The sequence below is a fragment of the Parasteatoda tepidariorum genome, chromosome 3 (assembly GCF_982258835.1).
Source record: "Parasteatoda tepidariorum strain Cologne lab strain chromosome 3, Ptep-v5.0, whole genome shotgun sequence".
In the NCBI taxonomy this organism is placed as follows: Eukaryota; Metazoa; Arthropoda; class Arachnida; order Araneae; family Theridiidae; genus Parasteatoda; species Parasteatoda tepidariorum.
In genome coordinates, this window is record NC_141757.1 from 7,257,740 (window position 1) to 7,274,653 (window position 16,914).

General features: G+C 33.4%; 1 protein-coding gene across 3 annotated transcripts in view; it reads left to right on the plus strand.

Moving 5' to 3' along the window:
* The window catches only part of LOC107443949 (neprilysin-1), a 62,546-nt gene that overhangs the window by 17,422 nt on the left and 28,210 nt on the right, over window positions 1-16,914 (plus strand). For all 3 annotated transcript variants that reach the window (XM_087158691.1, XM_087158692.1, XM_087158690.1), the window contains 5 exons: window positions 1,382-1,584; window positions 5,568-5,744; window positions 8,774-8,854; window positions 11,943-12,070; window positions 15,769-15,964. In XM_087158691.1, coding sequence (XP_087014817.1) covers window positions 1,382-1,584; window positions 5,568-5,744; window positions 8,774-8,854; window positions 11,943-12,070; window positions 15,769-15,964 — 785 coding nt within the window. The remainder of the gene's footprint in view (window positions 1-1,381; window positions 1,585-5,567; window positions 5,745-8,773; window positions 8,855-11,942; window positions 12,071-15,768; window positions 15,965-16,914) is intronic.

Genomic DNA, 16,914 nt, shown 5'->3' on the forward strand with positions numbered 1-16,914 from the left:
CATCAGTGATGTTTAAAGAGTCACATCTCTATTTCGAAAAAGGGTGTTTATTGCACGTTCTTTAACTAACTATTTTTTATTTGTTGCGTCAGAAAAGCTCGAGAATCAATGTCACGCGAGGGCTATGTCTTCGTACTAGCAGTTCGAAATTCATCTTAAACATCATGTTTCTAAAAAACTGAATAATTTAAAATCAATGATATTTTATTTTATGTTATAACTATCGTTGAACAGCCTACCCAATTTTTGGGATTATAACTACTAATGTTCAACTGCGTAACCTCGTAATTTTGAATCCAATCGAGAAGACAAGGGTATTTCTGAATCAAGTATTGGGAGAAATTTGCCTTCATGGAGCCAGATGCGGAATTCGTAGTGAACTGCCACCGTTGGGGTTCGAACCCTGTTCACCTGTGATGCCACAGTAGGCATTACATATTTCCTAGCTTTTAAAATTTCTTTATTTCTTAAGCTTATGTTTATTTTTAATCATTCTTTACCAAATTTTAATTAAATGAAATCAATTATTTAATTTTTATTACATTTTATAATAAGCGAATATATAATATTTTATCCTTTTCTTAACGATTAATGTAACGGCTAACTCTTGATTTCAATACTAATGTAATACTCATTAAATCACTGTCCCGACTAAATTGAAAGCAAAAATCCATTTGTAACTCTTTATTTCTTACCACAAATATGTTTCAGTTACGTGGTTATACTAATTGTCATTTGGTCATGTCATTGGTTTGTCAATTGTCATGGTCATTTTGGCGATTCACTTTCTCCTAATTATTTTCCAACTTAATATTGATTATGGGGATTTGGCCCCATTTTTGGCCGTATTATTTTTCGATAAATCACCAACCATGGATCTCTTCCCATGCTCCTAACACTCTGTTGGGAACAATTCAAACACTTTTAAATTTTGCCTTTGATTAGGCATTTCATGGGAGTCATATATCTCCCATGACCTGTCTTGTATTAATATGATGATACAAAATTTATTATTTAACTTAGAAAGTCTTATTATGAATAAAATATAATTTTGTATCTCGAGCTCTACAAATACTAAATATAAGCTTTATTGTAATTATGATCCAGTTTTCATCTGTCAATTTCGCGATCCTGTTTTCATCACAATCTTCAATTAGTCAACTTCAACTAACCTAATTTCGTCATTACATGAAATAACGCCGTGACTGGGATACGAACCTGGGAACGAACCATTATAAGAATAGTAACACTTAAGAAGATATCTCATGAGAATTATTAGTCCCGGAATTTTCCATTCAAACAATTTTAAAAAAATGCTGAAAGTATAATTTTCACAGTTATTGATCAAATTGAAGATTTAATTTCTTTTTTTTTAATGCAGCTGGTTTGCAGGACGGTGGTAAGAAACCAGACGAAATTCTGAGAGATTTGTTTAAGAGGTTCGGGATTGGAACCTGGCCAGTGGTGGACACATTCTATGACGATTCCCTGCTCACTCAGAATGAAAGATTGGCAGCACTCGCTCTCCTTGGAATTCCTGTCGCTTACACAATAGAAGTCTCCGCTTCCAACAGATCCCTCAAAGTTTGTATATTGTTTTATTTCAGCAAAGTTCCTTTTCCGTAGTTCTCAGTTAAAGCCTAACAACTACATCTTCCCATGTCACAATTTTTGATGGTTTTCCATTGATAGACCAACATAATCTTGATGGTAACCATTAATAATTCCATCATGAACCATTATACTTTTGACTGTAACCAACACAAGTGACCATCACCCCAATGTCGGAATTCGGACTGATTTATGATATGTTCAACAAAAGAATAGCAACTTGTTTTGAGAGTTTTTTCATGTTGAACCATTAAAAATTTCCATCCGTATATGTTTCTAAAAGATCTGAAAAGTGAATAAAAAAGGAAAGATAATCAGATTTCGTTGATAAAATATTGTCTTCTCGCGTACTCTTTAAAACCCAAGTCAAAATTTTTGATGGTTTTACATTGATGAACCAACAAAATCGTGATGGTAACGATCAATAATTCCATCATGAACCATTATACTTTCTGTTGTATCCAGCACAAGTAAACATCACCCCAATGTCGGAATTCAGACTAATTTATGATGGTCCATTATAAAAAACTCAATTATTTAGATTCTATATTCCTGAGAACCAAAAAGAATTCCTTTTATGCCATCATGGACCATCATAGATCGTCATGGATTTGTTGTTCCATGAGAATCATATTTCTCTTGATGGTTAACCATCACAGTACTAAAGTAGCATTTTTCATATCAAGAACCATAATGTAAAATTTTGGATGATGGTGACCATCAAATGATGTTTGGCCATCATTAATCTCACTGAAAGCAACGTAAACAATCAAAATATTTTGATGGGACAGTCAAAAAGTTTGACTTTGGAAATCATCATATGTAGGAATTTGTACTGATTTATGATGGTTGTTCTATACTGATGGCGGTACTACTTCAAACAATCAAATAAAGGCAAGGTATCACTTACCTTGCTGTTCTTAATAATATTCGAAGCTGAAACGTCAACCTGAGATTCTATTTCCGGGTTGGCAGAAACAATATATTTAATAATAAATATCTAAGCACGAATGAAGACCAAGCTAATTAACATTTTAGTGTAATTTCATAAACCTAACGATAAAAGATGAACAACAAAAATAGATGAGTTACAAAAGAAAGGAGAAAAGCGCCAAGCGCTTGTATCAAGTGACCGTTCACATTCAAATTGTTCTTAAAAGTTATTGAGTCTTATTCGTATTCGCTAGGGGGCTCTCGCATCTTTCGATGAGGCTGCAATAATGGTTCAACTTAAGAATAGCAACTTATTTTGTTGATTTTTTTCAGGTTGAACCATCAAATGTTCCCATCATAGTTTCTTAGAAATTAAATGTCTGAACGATCATGAACCACCATCACCCTAATGTAGGACTGATATTTGATAGGCCAAAATAAAATAAAAATTACTTTGATGGTATATCCCTGCTGAACCACCAATAATTATTATGAAACCATCAGGGAAATGCATGGTGGACCATCAAGAATTTCCATCATAGTATCTTCGAAATCAATGATGGAAAGATCGTGAACAACCATGAACTCAATGTAGGAAACGGGACTGATTTATGATGGACCAACATAAAAAAATCTAATTGTTTTGATGGTATATTCTTGAGAATTAACAAGAATTCTCATTAAACCATCAGGAAAATGTTTAATCATCACAGATTGTTGGTTTCAGAAGAATAAAACTTCCGTTGATGGTTAACCATCAACGGAACATTAAAGTAACGTTAAAGTAACAGTAAAGGAACATTAAAGTAACATATTAAAGTAACATTTTACATCATGAAATGATGGAAGTTTGTTGTCATATCAAAAACCATGATGTGAAATGTTGGATGATGGTGACCATCAAATGATGTTTGACCATCAGGAATCGCACTGAAACCAACATAAACCATCAAAATGTATGAATGGGACCATCAAATATTCTGCCGACTCGCTTACCTTACCCATTCGATGCTCTGATTTCGTAAGAGACTAATTTCGTATGCTCGTAAGTAGAATAACTCCTTGTCTAAATAGAATAGGAGTCTCAAAATAACGAGTAAAATATGAAAATAAATAATTGTTTTTAATATTATATAATTTTAATTTAAAAAATGGAATAAAAACTCGTCAATAACAACGAGTCAATTTTTTAAAGGTTTCAATTCATAATTAATTTAATTCTAGTAAAAGTAAAAATACTAAATTGCTAAGTTTTTATAGTTTTTTTATTTATTTAATGATAGAATATTTTTTTATGTAATGGAAACCTATGATTTACGCGAATCAAAATAATTCATAATTTAAAATTAATTTGTTCATTAGAGCAGAGGTCGCCAAAGGGGTCTATTTAACATAAGCGGGGGTCGATCTGAGCCAGGGGGTAGAATGGGGGTCGATCCGAACCGGAAGGGTCGATTGGTCGAAGGATTATCAGTGTTTTTCAGATATGTGACAATTAAAAATAAAAGACTTGGAAATATATACAGGTAATCTTCAAAAATTGAGCGACGATTTTAAACTGCGTTTTGTTGATTCGGAAAACATTGACATCCCTGATTGGATTATTGTGCCATTTTCTGCTCAAATTGAAAACGTGGACATCAACCTGCAAGATGAGCTTGCTGAATTATTATGGGGATTTGAAGCAAAGACGCTTTTTAAAAATTTAGCAATAAGCAAATTTTGGACAAATATAAATATAATGCAAAAATATGTAAGACTTTGCGAAATAGCTCAGCCATTTATGATAGCATTTCAAAGTTCCTATATGGTTAAAACCGGTTTCAGTCACGTAAATTCAATCTTAACTAAGAACAGAAATAAATTAAATATGGAGTTTCGAGGGGATTTAAAATTAAAATTGACCAATTTTGAGCCCAATATAACGAACCTTGCAAAAAAAAAAAAAAAAAAAAAAAAAAAAAAAAAAAAAAAATACCAGACACACCCATGTCATTGATTAAGAAGCACTAAATCCGTAGTTACTTTACTTATTATTTCTACTTATAATTATTTATTATTTCATAAATAATAAGGTATTTATATTTCAACATTAAAATATTTTTCATAAAACTATTGTTACACTATGTACTATTACTTTAATAAATGTTCAAAATCATAAAATAAATGTACAAACACAGTATCTAATAGAGTTATATCTTAATTAACAGAAAATTACTTTTATGGGGGTCGATGGAGATTTCGAAAAATTAAGTAGGGGTCGATGATCAAAAAGTTTGTCAACCCCTGAGAGTGTTTAATCCGTTCCCGGAAATCGCTGAAAAGTAACCTCCCCCTCAAGAAAAAAAAACTTTTTAACTGCAACCCTGCCTGCTAAGTTCTGCGTTGAAGATTTAAATCAGCGAAGTTTTGTACACGCAAAGTTTAATATCAGTGGACAGAACTTTCTTGTTTTTAGACGACCGAAACCGGTTTACTCTTGTTTACGCTCGTGTATTAATTGGTTAAATTAGATGATATATGATATAGAATATTTGTTATATCGGATATTATTTTAGTATGTTATAATAATTAGACCAAATTATTAGACGCACTGTTTTAATAATGACATGTTTGGCACGATTTAATACGCGATGCTTTTATATTTAAACATGCATGTAATGGGTTTTTATTCAGGAGATTTTTTATATCTATTCCTATTTGTATCTATTTTTAACGTATTGCATAACAATGTTAGCCAATTGATACACGAACGTAAACAAGTGCAAACCTGTTTCAGTCGCGTAAAAACAATAAAGTTGTATAGTATCCCCTAAATATTAAGATTTTACACAGAATCTAATAGTGCGTCTATGGCCATGGACTCCATTACAGCCAGATAACTATAATTCTCCTTTTACCCGAAACAGTAATTTCTTCGTCCATTATTGCACTACGAGCGCATCTGACTATAATAATAAATGTTTTCCTTTTCTCTGATTTTTAATGCGTATGAATATTATTGACACCTGATATTTAATTAGCTGTCACCGGGTGGCCCTCAAATGTCGGGAAAAATGGCCGAAGAAATACGAGATGACATGAAACTGAAGACTCATCTTCTCTCGTCGTTCCACCTGCTGGGGGCTCCTTACGACAGGTCAATAAGCGATGCAGACGACATCTTTTCTGTGGAAATGTGGTACGCCAAGATCAAACAGGTGAACTCCTTTGTTTTTAATCTTCTTGAAAGCTACTATAAGAATCTCTTCCTGGTTGGTAGGGCACTGGGCCCTTGTCCATGAGTTCGGGGGTTCGATCCCCGCCGGCCGAACACTCCCAGTGTAGTAAATGGTGACTGATGCACGTTAAATCTGTCGAGTCACTAGGTCCTTCATGTTCTCATAACAAATCATACCTCTTGATATTGATCCAGGAGTTTCCTTGTCTTCTGGATTGGTTCAAAATGACAAGGCTACGAGGTTGAAAATTAATAGTCGTAAACTCAAAATTGGGTCAGCTGTTCAACGACAGTAAATACATAAGAATTACGACAGTTAAAATTTGTAAAATTTGTGTAAAACGACAGTTAAAATACATAAGAATCTTTTAGAGAGTTCGCCTTCCAATGAGGTGAACCAGGCTCGAATCCCGGCAATGGCTGGTCGATACGAATTCCGCATCCGGCTTGCACCGATCACAGAGCTAATGATTAATATCCTCAGTGGTAGGCGGATCATGGGTGAAAGTTCCCGTTGCCGTTAGGCTAACTGTGTGAGATTCTCGTGGTCTTCCTCTCAATGTAACACAAATACGGGTTAGTTCCATCAAAAAGTCCACCACGAACGGCAAATTTCTTCCAAGAAGTTCCCTTGATTTCTGGATTGGGTTCAAAATTACAAGGCTACGGGGTTCAGCATTCGTTGTCGTAAACACAAAAATTGGGTGGGCTGTTTAACGACGGTTGTAATAGTATAAGAATATTTTTGGATAATTTTAAAAGATTCCAGATGAGATGTGATCCCCAGGTTTAATGAAGTAATTACGAAAAGCTGATAATCTAAACAACTGTATTTACGGTTTTGAAAACAAAAAAAAGGAAAATGTAATTCTAAACAACTTCAATGAGAGAAGAAGTTCAAGGATAATTGGAATATACAGTAAAAGGTAGAGTCATTGCGAGCCAATCGTGGCACTTCCAGGTTTTACGTGGTAGGTAAATGTTAATCCGAATTTGTGAGCATCAACAACTCAAAATGACAGACCGAATGCGTAATTTCTCGAAAATATTTCTAACATAATTTAACCAACTCAAAAAGAAAATTATTCCTATCTGTGATGGCATCAAACGTGGGGAGGAAAAAGGAAAGATATGAAGGGGAAAAAAACATTTAACTCTATGCATTTGAAATGGGCCGCCTATTGGTACTGTAAAGACTTTTAAACTTTCACACAAAAGACGAGTCGCCTGCATCTTAAATAATTTATTCACAAGTTGTAGATGCGCATCACAAACATTATTGACATATCACACGCAAATATTAACCTAGACAGAACATGTTTCAGAAACCGCCATTCATCTTTTTTAATCTCGACTCCTACTACTTTTTGGAAACAAACAGAAACCTAAAAGGAAGTTTAGTGTGCCATCTAGTGGCCAGTCTCTTACAGTACGTTTGAAACGTAAATTTGCTGGTCATCGAGGACGTTGCATCGAAACTGACGTCAATGAAGTAATCTGTGTTAATTGGTTCAGTCACTTTTCTGAGTGATTCCATAAGAACCTTATCCTTAGTTACTACAAATAATAGATTAAATGAAAGTCAACCGATGAATCATCTAATAACGATTGAAAATTTGAACAAGATACAAGATATATAAATATATATAGGAAGAGTGTGAACTAACCGTAGGAATTGAAAAAAAAAGGCGCGGGGTATCATCAACTATAAAAGTATATATTCTAGCATTACGTGAACCACGCATGCTGCCACGTCATGTTCTTTATTGAATTTATCTGACACAGCGAATGTAAAATAATTAAATATTTATATGAGCAATAAATAATTTTATTTCAAATAGAACTAGTAGAAAGTAAGAAATTATAAATTATCACTGATGAAATTATCAATTATAATTTAGAAATTATCACTGATGATATCTTTAAAATATGTGTGAAACTGAATCGCTCTTAGTAAAATTTAATAGAATGACTAACGCTTAATCCATCAGAAAATTCCTTTTCGTTCTTCACTCATCCCTATTTAATGACAACAACTATCCAACTATTACAACTATCTAAAATAATAATAAAAAAATTGAAAAAACAAAAGGGAAATAAAAGAACTTTCAGAATTTCATAAAATAATTCCATATTATTTGAGTATCGAATATATTGTAAATATTATTTATTATAATCTAATATCAGTCAAATAAATATTATTTTTCCATAAAGACGTCCGATTTTTTTTAAAGAAAAAAAATAATGATAATACCCTATTAAAAATATATATATTTTATTTTAATTTGATCAAAACAAGTGATATAAAAATTTTTTTTTAAAGTCAATTCCTTCTTAGGTTAACAAAGAAAATGTCTATTTTAGTTTCTTTTTATTAAATAATTAAAAATGTTTTATTCTCTTTAAAACTAATATTAATTTATTAAATATAATGAATGAATTAATATTTGAAAAAACTGTATAAATATCAAGTGTCATCCACTACAAATATCAAAATAAGTATTTTGAACTTGAATCAAAATACTTATTTTTATATTTGTAGTGGAGGACACTAGTAGACTTTTAATTATTTGAACTTTCAATCATTAATAAAAAGTATTTTATTAATGATTGAAAATTTGAACAAGATATATAGGGAGAGTATGAACTAACAGTAGGTATTGAAAAATAAAAAGAAATCATAAATGCAAATGCCGTAATAATCCGTAGGGCCCCGTTGCTGAGCTGGAGGGTTTCTGCTACCACGATTATGTGTAAATAAATATTTACACATAATTAAGATATTCCAATAATGCTGATATTAGCAATATGAGCTTTTAAAAAAAATCAACGATAATTAATAAGATTGTCTGGAATTCTTGTAAGAAGGTAGATGATACCCTATCTGTTATAACAAAGATTTCCTTGCAGCAGTAGTGTGAATAATCTGCTTGCTTTGAGAAGTTTTATAAAATTTTTGACATTCAACTTCAGTTACACTTTCATGTTATAATTATTTCTCTTTTACAGTCGGCAGAGAGTCCGTGCAATACAGTTTCATACATATCACCCCAAGAATCCATTGATGAATTGAACAGGCTTATACCAGAGGTGAGCATGACTGAAATAATTTCATAAAAATGTCGACGTTTTAAAGAAAGCGAGTTTAGTGAGAAGTTGAATTAGAAATATTTGACACACACACAATAGCACTTGAAACTTTAAGATTGAAAACTCAATTTATGTTGTTAGCGCGCACACTTATAAAAGTTTTTTAAAGAAAAGAACTATACACTTTGATGAAGATCTTTGTTTGATCTAAGGATCTTTATTTGATTTGTTTGAGGGGTATATCAAATGCTAATGAATTAGTGCAGACTTTGTTCAGATTATGAAATCGAAGTATACTTCCTCAGGGAGCACGGCGCTTTCAAAAAGTACTTGAAGGTGTTTATTTTCGATTTTTAAAAGCACTTAAAGGTACTTTTTTCATTTAGTGTTTTTAAAAAGTCCTTACACTCAATGAGAAAAGCATCCCATCCAAGTTTCCTCTTCCCATATGAAAATTTTTTTATCATGTCAGTTTTTGCCACAAATTATGCAAAAAGCATTGTTTTCACACTATTTTATTCAATGTTTTCACAATTCATTGAACCACAATAATATTATTAGGATATGCGCACTTATGCATGTGTATATATATATATATATATATATATATATATATATATATATATATATATATATATATATATATATATATATATATATATATATATATATATATATATATATATATATATATATATATATATATATATATATATATATATATATATATATATATATATATACAAAATTGTGGACACTTTTTGAAAGATTCATGTTTTTCAACTTTGTGTGCTTGTAGAATATATTAATTTTCACTTAAATGCAAACGTTTATATATCAAATTGAAGGGAATTTAATGTAGAATTTAATAATAAATGCAGTATTACAATATCTAAATTACAAAAAAAGTTATGCAACTAATAGTAAGATCTATCTTAGATTTGCATTTTTTTAAAGTAATACTTACACAATCAATACTTAGTAGGATAACCCTTATTTTTTAAGACAGCTTCACAGCGTCTTTTCATCGAGTGAACGAGTGTTTGGAGTTCCTCTTTCGTAATCACATGGTGCCAAGAAACAATTATAGCTTCAATAAGTTGTCTTTTATTGGATGGACGTTTTTTTCGTGTAAGAATTTTCAAACGTCGCCACAAATTTTCAATTGAATTGAGATCAGGGCTGTTTCCTGGCCATAGTAATATATCTATGCCCTTATTTTGAAACCATGCTTTGCATACTTTTGCTATGTGGCATGGAGCTGAATCCTGCTGAAAAATAAATGGTGCGTTGTTGGGAAAGAGATACCTGATGGAAGGTATCAACTTTGGTTTCAGGACAGTTTTGATGTATTTTTTGGCATTCAGGATGCCAAATCAGGCCGAAAAAAATGCACAAGTGCTACTGCCGATAGAAAAATTAAACGGCTATAGCTTCAAGATAGAAAAATTTCATCAGATGCCATTAGATGTGAAATGAATGCAGCGGGTATTGCAGTAAGTTCGAGAACAATAAGAAGAAGGTTATCAGGATTTGGACTACAAGCTAGAATTCCAAGGAAAAAACTATATTTAAATCAAAAGCAACGCGAAAAACGAGTTAAGTGGGCAAAAAAACACATTAAATGGTCAGAAAATCAATGTAAGCAAGTAATCTGGAGAGATGAGAGTAAAATATCGCTCTTTGGTAGTGATGGTAGAAAATATGTGAGACGTAGAGTAGGTGAAGCACTTCACCCTGATTGCATTGAAGCAGCTACAAAAAACCCAACAAATGTCATGATTTGGGCATGGATATCTGCAGATGGTGTGGGCCGAATTCAAGCGAATGCCAAAAAATACATCGAAACTGCCCTGAAACCAAAATTGATACCTTCCATCAGGTATCTCTTTCCCAACAACGCACCATTTATTTTTCAGCAGGATTCAGCTCCATGCCACACAGCAAAAGTATGCAAAGCATAGTTTCAAAATAAAGGCATAGATATATTACCATGGCCAGGAAACAGCCCAGATCTCAATCCAACTGAAAATTTGTGGCGACGTTTGAAAATTCTTGTACGAAAAAAACGTCCATCCAATAAAAGACAACTTATTGAAGCTATAATTGTTTCTTGGCACCATGTGATTACGAAAGATGAACTCCAAACACTCGTTCACTCGATGAAAAGACGCTGTGAAACTGTCTTAAAAAATGAGGGTTATCCTACTAAGTATTGATTGTGTAAGTATCACTTTAAAAAAATGCGAATCTAAGATAGATCTAACTATTAGTTGCATAACTTTTTTTGTAATACAGATATTGTAATACTGTATTTATAATTAACTTCTACATGAAATTCCCTTCAATTTGATATATAAACGTTTGTATTTAAGTGAAAATTAATATATTCTACAAGCACACAAAGTTGAAAAACATGAAACTTTCAAAAAGTGTCCACACTTTTGGCCACCACTGTATATGTATATATATATATATATATATATATATATATATATATATATATATATATATATATATATATATATATATATATATATATATGTATACATATATATGTATACATATATATGTATATATATATATATTCCCGGTCGAGAAATTTAAAAAAAAACAGCACAGAAAAGGACCAATTCGTAGCCACCCCCGGGCAAACATCTACTTGTTTTTTTTTAATGCTAGTTTTTTAAAAAAGGAATTTAAGAATATTTTTTAATGCTTGAAAAGTGCTTTCGAGATTTTTGTTCAAAAATTTCGCTACCTACACTGCCTTTCAAAACTTTCAAGCAATTAAAACCCATTTTGATATATCTCCTCACGATTTTCTACATATGGCGAAACTTTCAACAAACTTCCATCTGTTGAGACTCTTGGTTTGCAGATTGCTCCTTCAAGCGAAAAACAGGATCGAATTCGAATGTGTCGAAGGGAAAAACGTGTTTATTCCGAAAAGAAAAAATGCACCATAGTGTTTAATATCATAATCTTTTTCAAGCTATGCTAATAGCATCACTATTCTATTCACAAATAAATTATTGTGTGCGTAATTTAATCTAATAAGATCTAATAGTTGTATCTTTTTCCCCAGTACCAATGGGATGTTTTAATAAACGCTGTACAGAAAACTGCCAACCTGAACACACCTTTTGCAGTTGAACTTCATTGTAAAGAGGAGATAAGGGATTATATAGTTTATTTGAAGGACATTTCTTTTAGGTAGGAAAGTTTTTTTTTCATTGCTTACCTGTGTTAACATCTCGCCAATTAAGGTTTTTACAGAGCAGATATGTTGGGCACCATATTAGGTGAGCTAGCGTTGCTCCTACAATAAGGACAGATAGTACAGAGGACATCCATGCCTCTCCCGGGATTCAAACCCAGAACCTCTCTGATGCAAGGGCAGTTCCCTGACCCCTACACAATCCGACCGGCTAAAGTTTTTTTTTCTCAATACCTACCCAATTGACACTCGTCATTCAGGTACTAGTGTGACAGATTTGTTGGCCACTATTTCAAGGGCATCATATTAGGTGGGCCAACGTTGCTCCCACAAGACGGACAGATAGTACAGAGAATGAAAGAATATATCCATGCTTTGTCCGGGATATGAACCCAGGACTTTTCTGATGTGAGGCCATTTTCCTGACCACTACACATTCTGGTCGGCAGGTAGGAAAGTTAAAGCTTAAAAACATGCAGCCTGATTCACTCAGTTAATTTCATTCAGACAAGGCTTTCTTCAGGGGGTTTCAATTGTTTCTTTAAGCAGTTATAATTAACATATTTCTTAATCTTGGTAAACTATTTATATGATTTTCCTGATATTATCAGTGCTTGTCTTCATTCAAGAATTTCATGAAACTCATTTTAGTTGATAGAAGATTATCTTTAATCAAAATTTTTTGTAAATAAAGAGTAGTAGGACAATTATACCAAATAGTAAAATGAGTTTAAATTACAAAAATTTGTCTATATGTTCTATTCAATATTGATGAAGAAACAAACCTCCTTAAGCATTCTTTTTGCTGTAGAAGAATCTAATAGATTTAGTCCTATACTAGGAGGCTTCGCCCCCTGCTCGCTGGCGCTCGCCAACCCCCGGAACTGCTTTCGCAGTTCATTTCGGATTGCTTCGCAATCCGATGCTCGCTTTGCTCGCTCACTGGATACGTTCTTAACGTCTAGCTTTTGTATACTTTTTTGAACACTGAAGTTCCGAAAACTTTTCACTGTAGAAAATTCTAAACCTGTGCGTTCAATATTAATTTGAAAGCGCAAACAGTTCACATATTTTTCGTAATCACACTATTCTAAATTTCAGTTATTGAGAAAAGTAACTGTTGTAAGTTTTGTTTTAAAGTCTTTCCCACCAGAGGGCTAAAACCATGTGTTGTAAAACAATATGAAATAGTACTGAACGCCGTATGTAAAGCATCGGCTTCGATGAAGATAATTTTGTGAGAATTTTTTTGATAATTCGGTGAGAATTCACCCGATTAGACATATGATGCTCACTACGTGCTCTTGCTCACCGAAGCCTATCAATTAAAACGTATTAACGTTTTATATAATATAGATTAGCCATATGATGCTCTACGTGCTCTTGCGCGCCGAAGCCTATCAATTAAAAATGAAAACTGTTGCCAACGCGAGAAAAGGAATATCATCGGTTTTATTGATACATACGTGCGTATTAGCGTTTTATATAATATAGATTGCATAGTGAAACACGTATGCATAATTTTTGATTAATTTTCTCCTAATTCTTGGTCCCGCAGTGGACTGATCGTAAAGAAACGGTTGCCAGTAGAACGCCGAAGTCAAGCATCACTGGATGCAGTCAAAAAGTGGGTGGGTGACCACTTTGATCAGCCTGAGTAGGGACTGAGGGTGAGTGGTATCGGTCCTCGTTAAACTGTTCTATAGTAAAGTGCTGGACTTCACGCACTGCTCCTCTAACTACCAAAGCAGGGGAGCCATCCCCTCTCCAGAGGATCAAAATTGCGATGGCATGTCTTCGGATCATCCTCAGGGATGTTTCAAAGACAGTCGCCTATAGCCGATTGTACAGCTGTAGTACGACGTAAAATAAAATAGCTCTCCTAATTCTTCAATTTCTGTAATTGTTTTTTTAAGTTTCCATTTTTATTTGTGAGGTAAACGATTTTACTTCTCCCAATAACAAATATAAAAAAAATTTAAAGGAAGGAAAATAAATCTATGTGATTTACTTACAGCTTTATTAAAGGATTTAATAATCGTATTAGTTTTCATTTCAAAAATAATTTAATGAGCGATTAAGCAGAGTTTTTTTTAAGTAAGTTCTTTAATCAAAAAGAAACTCTTTTTAGTGATTTAATTGGTTAATTATTGAATTAATCATATTGAAGCTACTATCGACAAAAAATAGTTTTAGATTGTAGTCTAAATTATAATGTTAGAAAAAAGTTAGGAAAAAAATTCATGGTCTTCTTAATAAATAGAGATAGACTTTTTTTGTTGTTGTTGTTGAAATTCAGCGATTGAGAGTTTGTCTTTTAATTGAAGTGCAGTTTTCTTAGCATGAAATCATAAACTCATACCATTTATAAATTTAGCAACAGGGAATGAATTCAAGCATCAATTTAGCGAATAGAAAATTTATACTGAAGCGTAGAGAATGAAAGTAAAAGTAGCATAACTGTGGTTCTAAATTAAACTAAACTCAGTGGCGTGACAGCCCATTGAGGGCCAAGGTCTACTGTGTCCATCTCAGTTTTATTGACCTTTGGGCTCTGGGTGCAATAGTAAATATTCCGAAGCATGCTTGATACTCATTTTATCGACCTCCTGAAAGAATGAAAGGTTGAGTCAACCTTGCCCGGCCAGAGGATCCAACCAAGGACCTGCGACACGATTGCGCGAAGCGTTACCACTCAACCACCTGGCGTAAGTGAGTTGACCTAATTCATAGTATGCTTTATCACTGTATTATTGAGTCTGCAGTTTTATCGTTTGAATCCTTTGACAAATAGCTTTAACTATCTCACTTTGAATCAAAATTATTCATTTTTAACAATTGCTGCACTAATTCGTGAAAATGTAATCAATCATTCATGGTAAGAGTCTGAACTGAGACATCTGACATCAACGTTAAATAGTCAAGTAGTAGTAGTACTGTACTTACGTCGCACTAGAGGTGCGCAATGGGCTATTGGTGATGGTCTGCAAAACATCCCTGGGGATGGACCAAAGACATGCCATCACAATTTTGATTCTCTGCCAAGGGGATGGCTCACCCGCTTCCTTAAACCCGTACGAAGTCAGTTTAACGAGGTCCTATACCGCATACCCTGGGTCCCTTCGCTGACTGATCAAAGTATCAAAGTGGTTCTCCACCCACACACTGACCACTGCTAGTATTACTTGTCTTCGGTGTTCTACCAGGAACCGTGTTTTACTATCAGCGACGTGAAATATTGATTAATAATAAGTAGGACTGACACCCGGTGGCTGAGTAGTAGCGTTTCGCACTCTCGTGCCACAGGTTCTTGGTTCAATCCCCAGGCCGGGCAAGCTTGACTCTGCCTTTCATCCCTTCAAGGGGTCTATAAAATGCGTACCAAGTATACTTGGAGACTAAACACTGGGGATTCCGCTTTCGGCTGACCACCCAACCGGAACAACTGCGCTTTCACCCCAAGGTCAAGAAAGCTGAGATGGGCACAGTAAGCCTTGGTCTCCTTTATGGGCTGTCGTGCCACTGAGTTTAGTATAATAATTTGGACTTCCTCTTAAATATAGAGATGCAAACATAAACGGTCAGTTCGTCCATATGCTAATGCCTTCTTTACGAACTTTGCATTCAGACATTTTTTTATATAAAATTTGCCGCTTATTGTTTCTAAAATGTGATGATCAAACTCTTTTGACAGGAGTGCTTACAACTACATTGGCTGGCGTTTCTATTCTGCATTTGAGAAACACATCGTACCTGAGTTCAGCCACCACCTCCAAAACAGCAACAGCCTCAGGTGGATGGACTGCATCGCATTGATCGAGCAGTACGCCTCACAGCCACTCACGGAAGCACTGACCAGGCACTTTATCCCCCACTCAACCCTACAGGAGGTATCTAATCTCTATGACCACAATGTGGTCTTTTTTTTTGCATGGATTTTTTAAATACATTTATTAAAAGTTGTGAAGGTGGAAAATTTTATTTAATTTTTCTTAAAAGTGTGGTATAACTCCCTATCCCAGGTATGCGTTATTCTTGCATCCCTACATTTATTACATTTATTAAAAGTTGTGAAGGTGGAAAATTTTATTTTATTTTTCTTAAAAGTGTGGGATAACTCCCTATCCCAGGTATGCGTTATTCTTGCATCCCTACATTTATTACATTTATTAAAAGTTGTGAAGGTGGAAAATTTTATTTTATTTTTCTTAAAAGTGTGGGATAACTCCCTATTCCAGGTATGCGTTATTCTTGCATCCCTACATTTATTACATTTATTAAAAGTTGTGAAGGTGGAAAATTTTATTTTATTTTTCTTAAAAGTGTGGGATAACTCCCTATCCCAGGTATGCGTTATTCTTGCATCCCTACATTTATTACATTTATTAAAAGTTGTGAAGGTGGAAAATTTTATTTTATTTTTCTTAAAAGTGTGGGATAACTCCCTATCCCAGGTATGCGTTATTCTTGCATCCCTACATTTATTACATTTATTAAAAGTTGTGAAGGTGGAAAATTTTATTTTATTTTTCTTAAAAGTGTGGGATAACTCCCTATCCCAGGTATGCGTTATTCTTGCATCCCTACATTTATTACATTTATTAAAAGTTGTGAAGGTGGAAAATTTTATTTTATTTTTCTTAAAAGTGTGGGATAACTCCCTATCCCAGGTATGCGTTATTCTTGCATCCCTACATTTATTACATTTATTAAAAGTTGTGAAGGTGGAAAATTTTATTTTATTTTTCTTAAAAGTGTGGGATAACTCCCTATCCCAGGTATGCGTTATTCTTGCATCCCTACATTTATTACATTTATTAAAATTTGTGAAGGTGGAAAA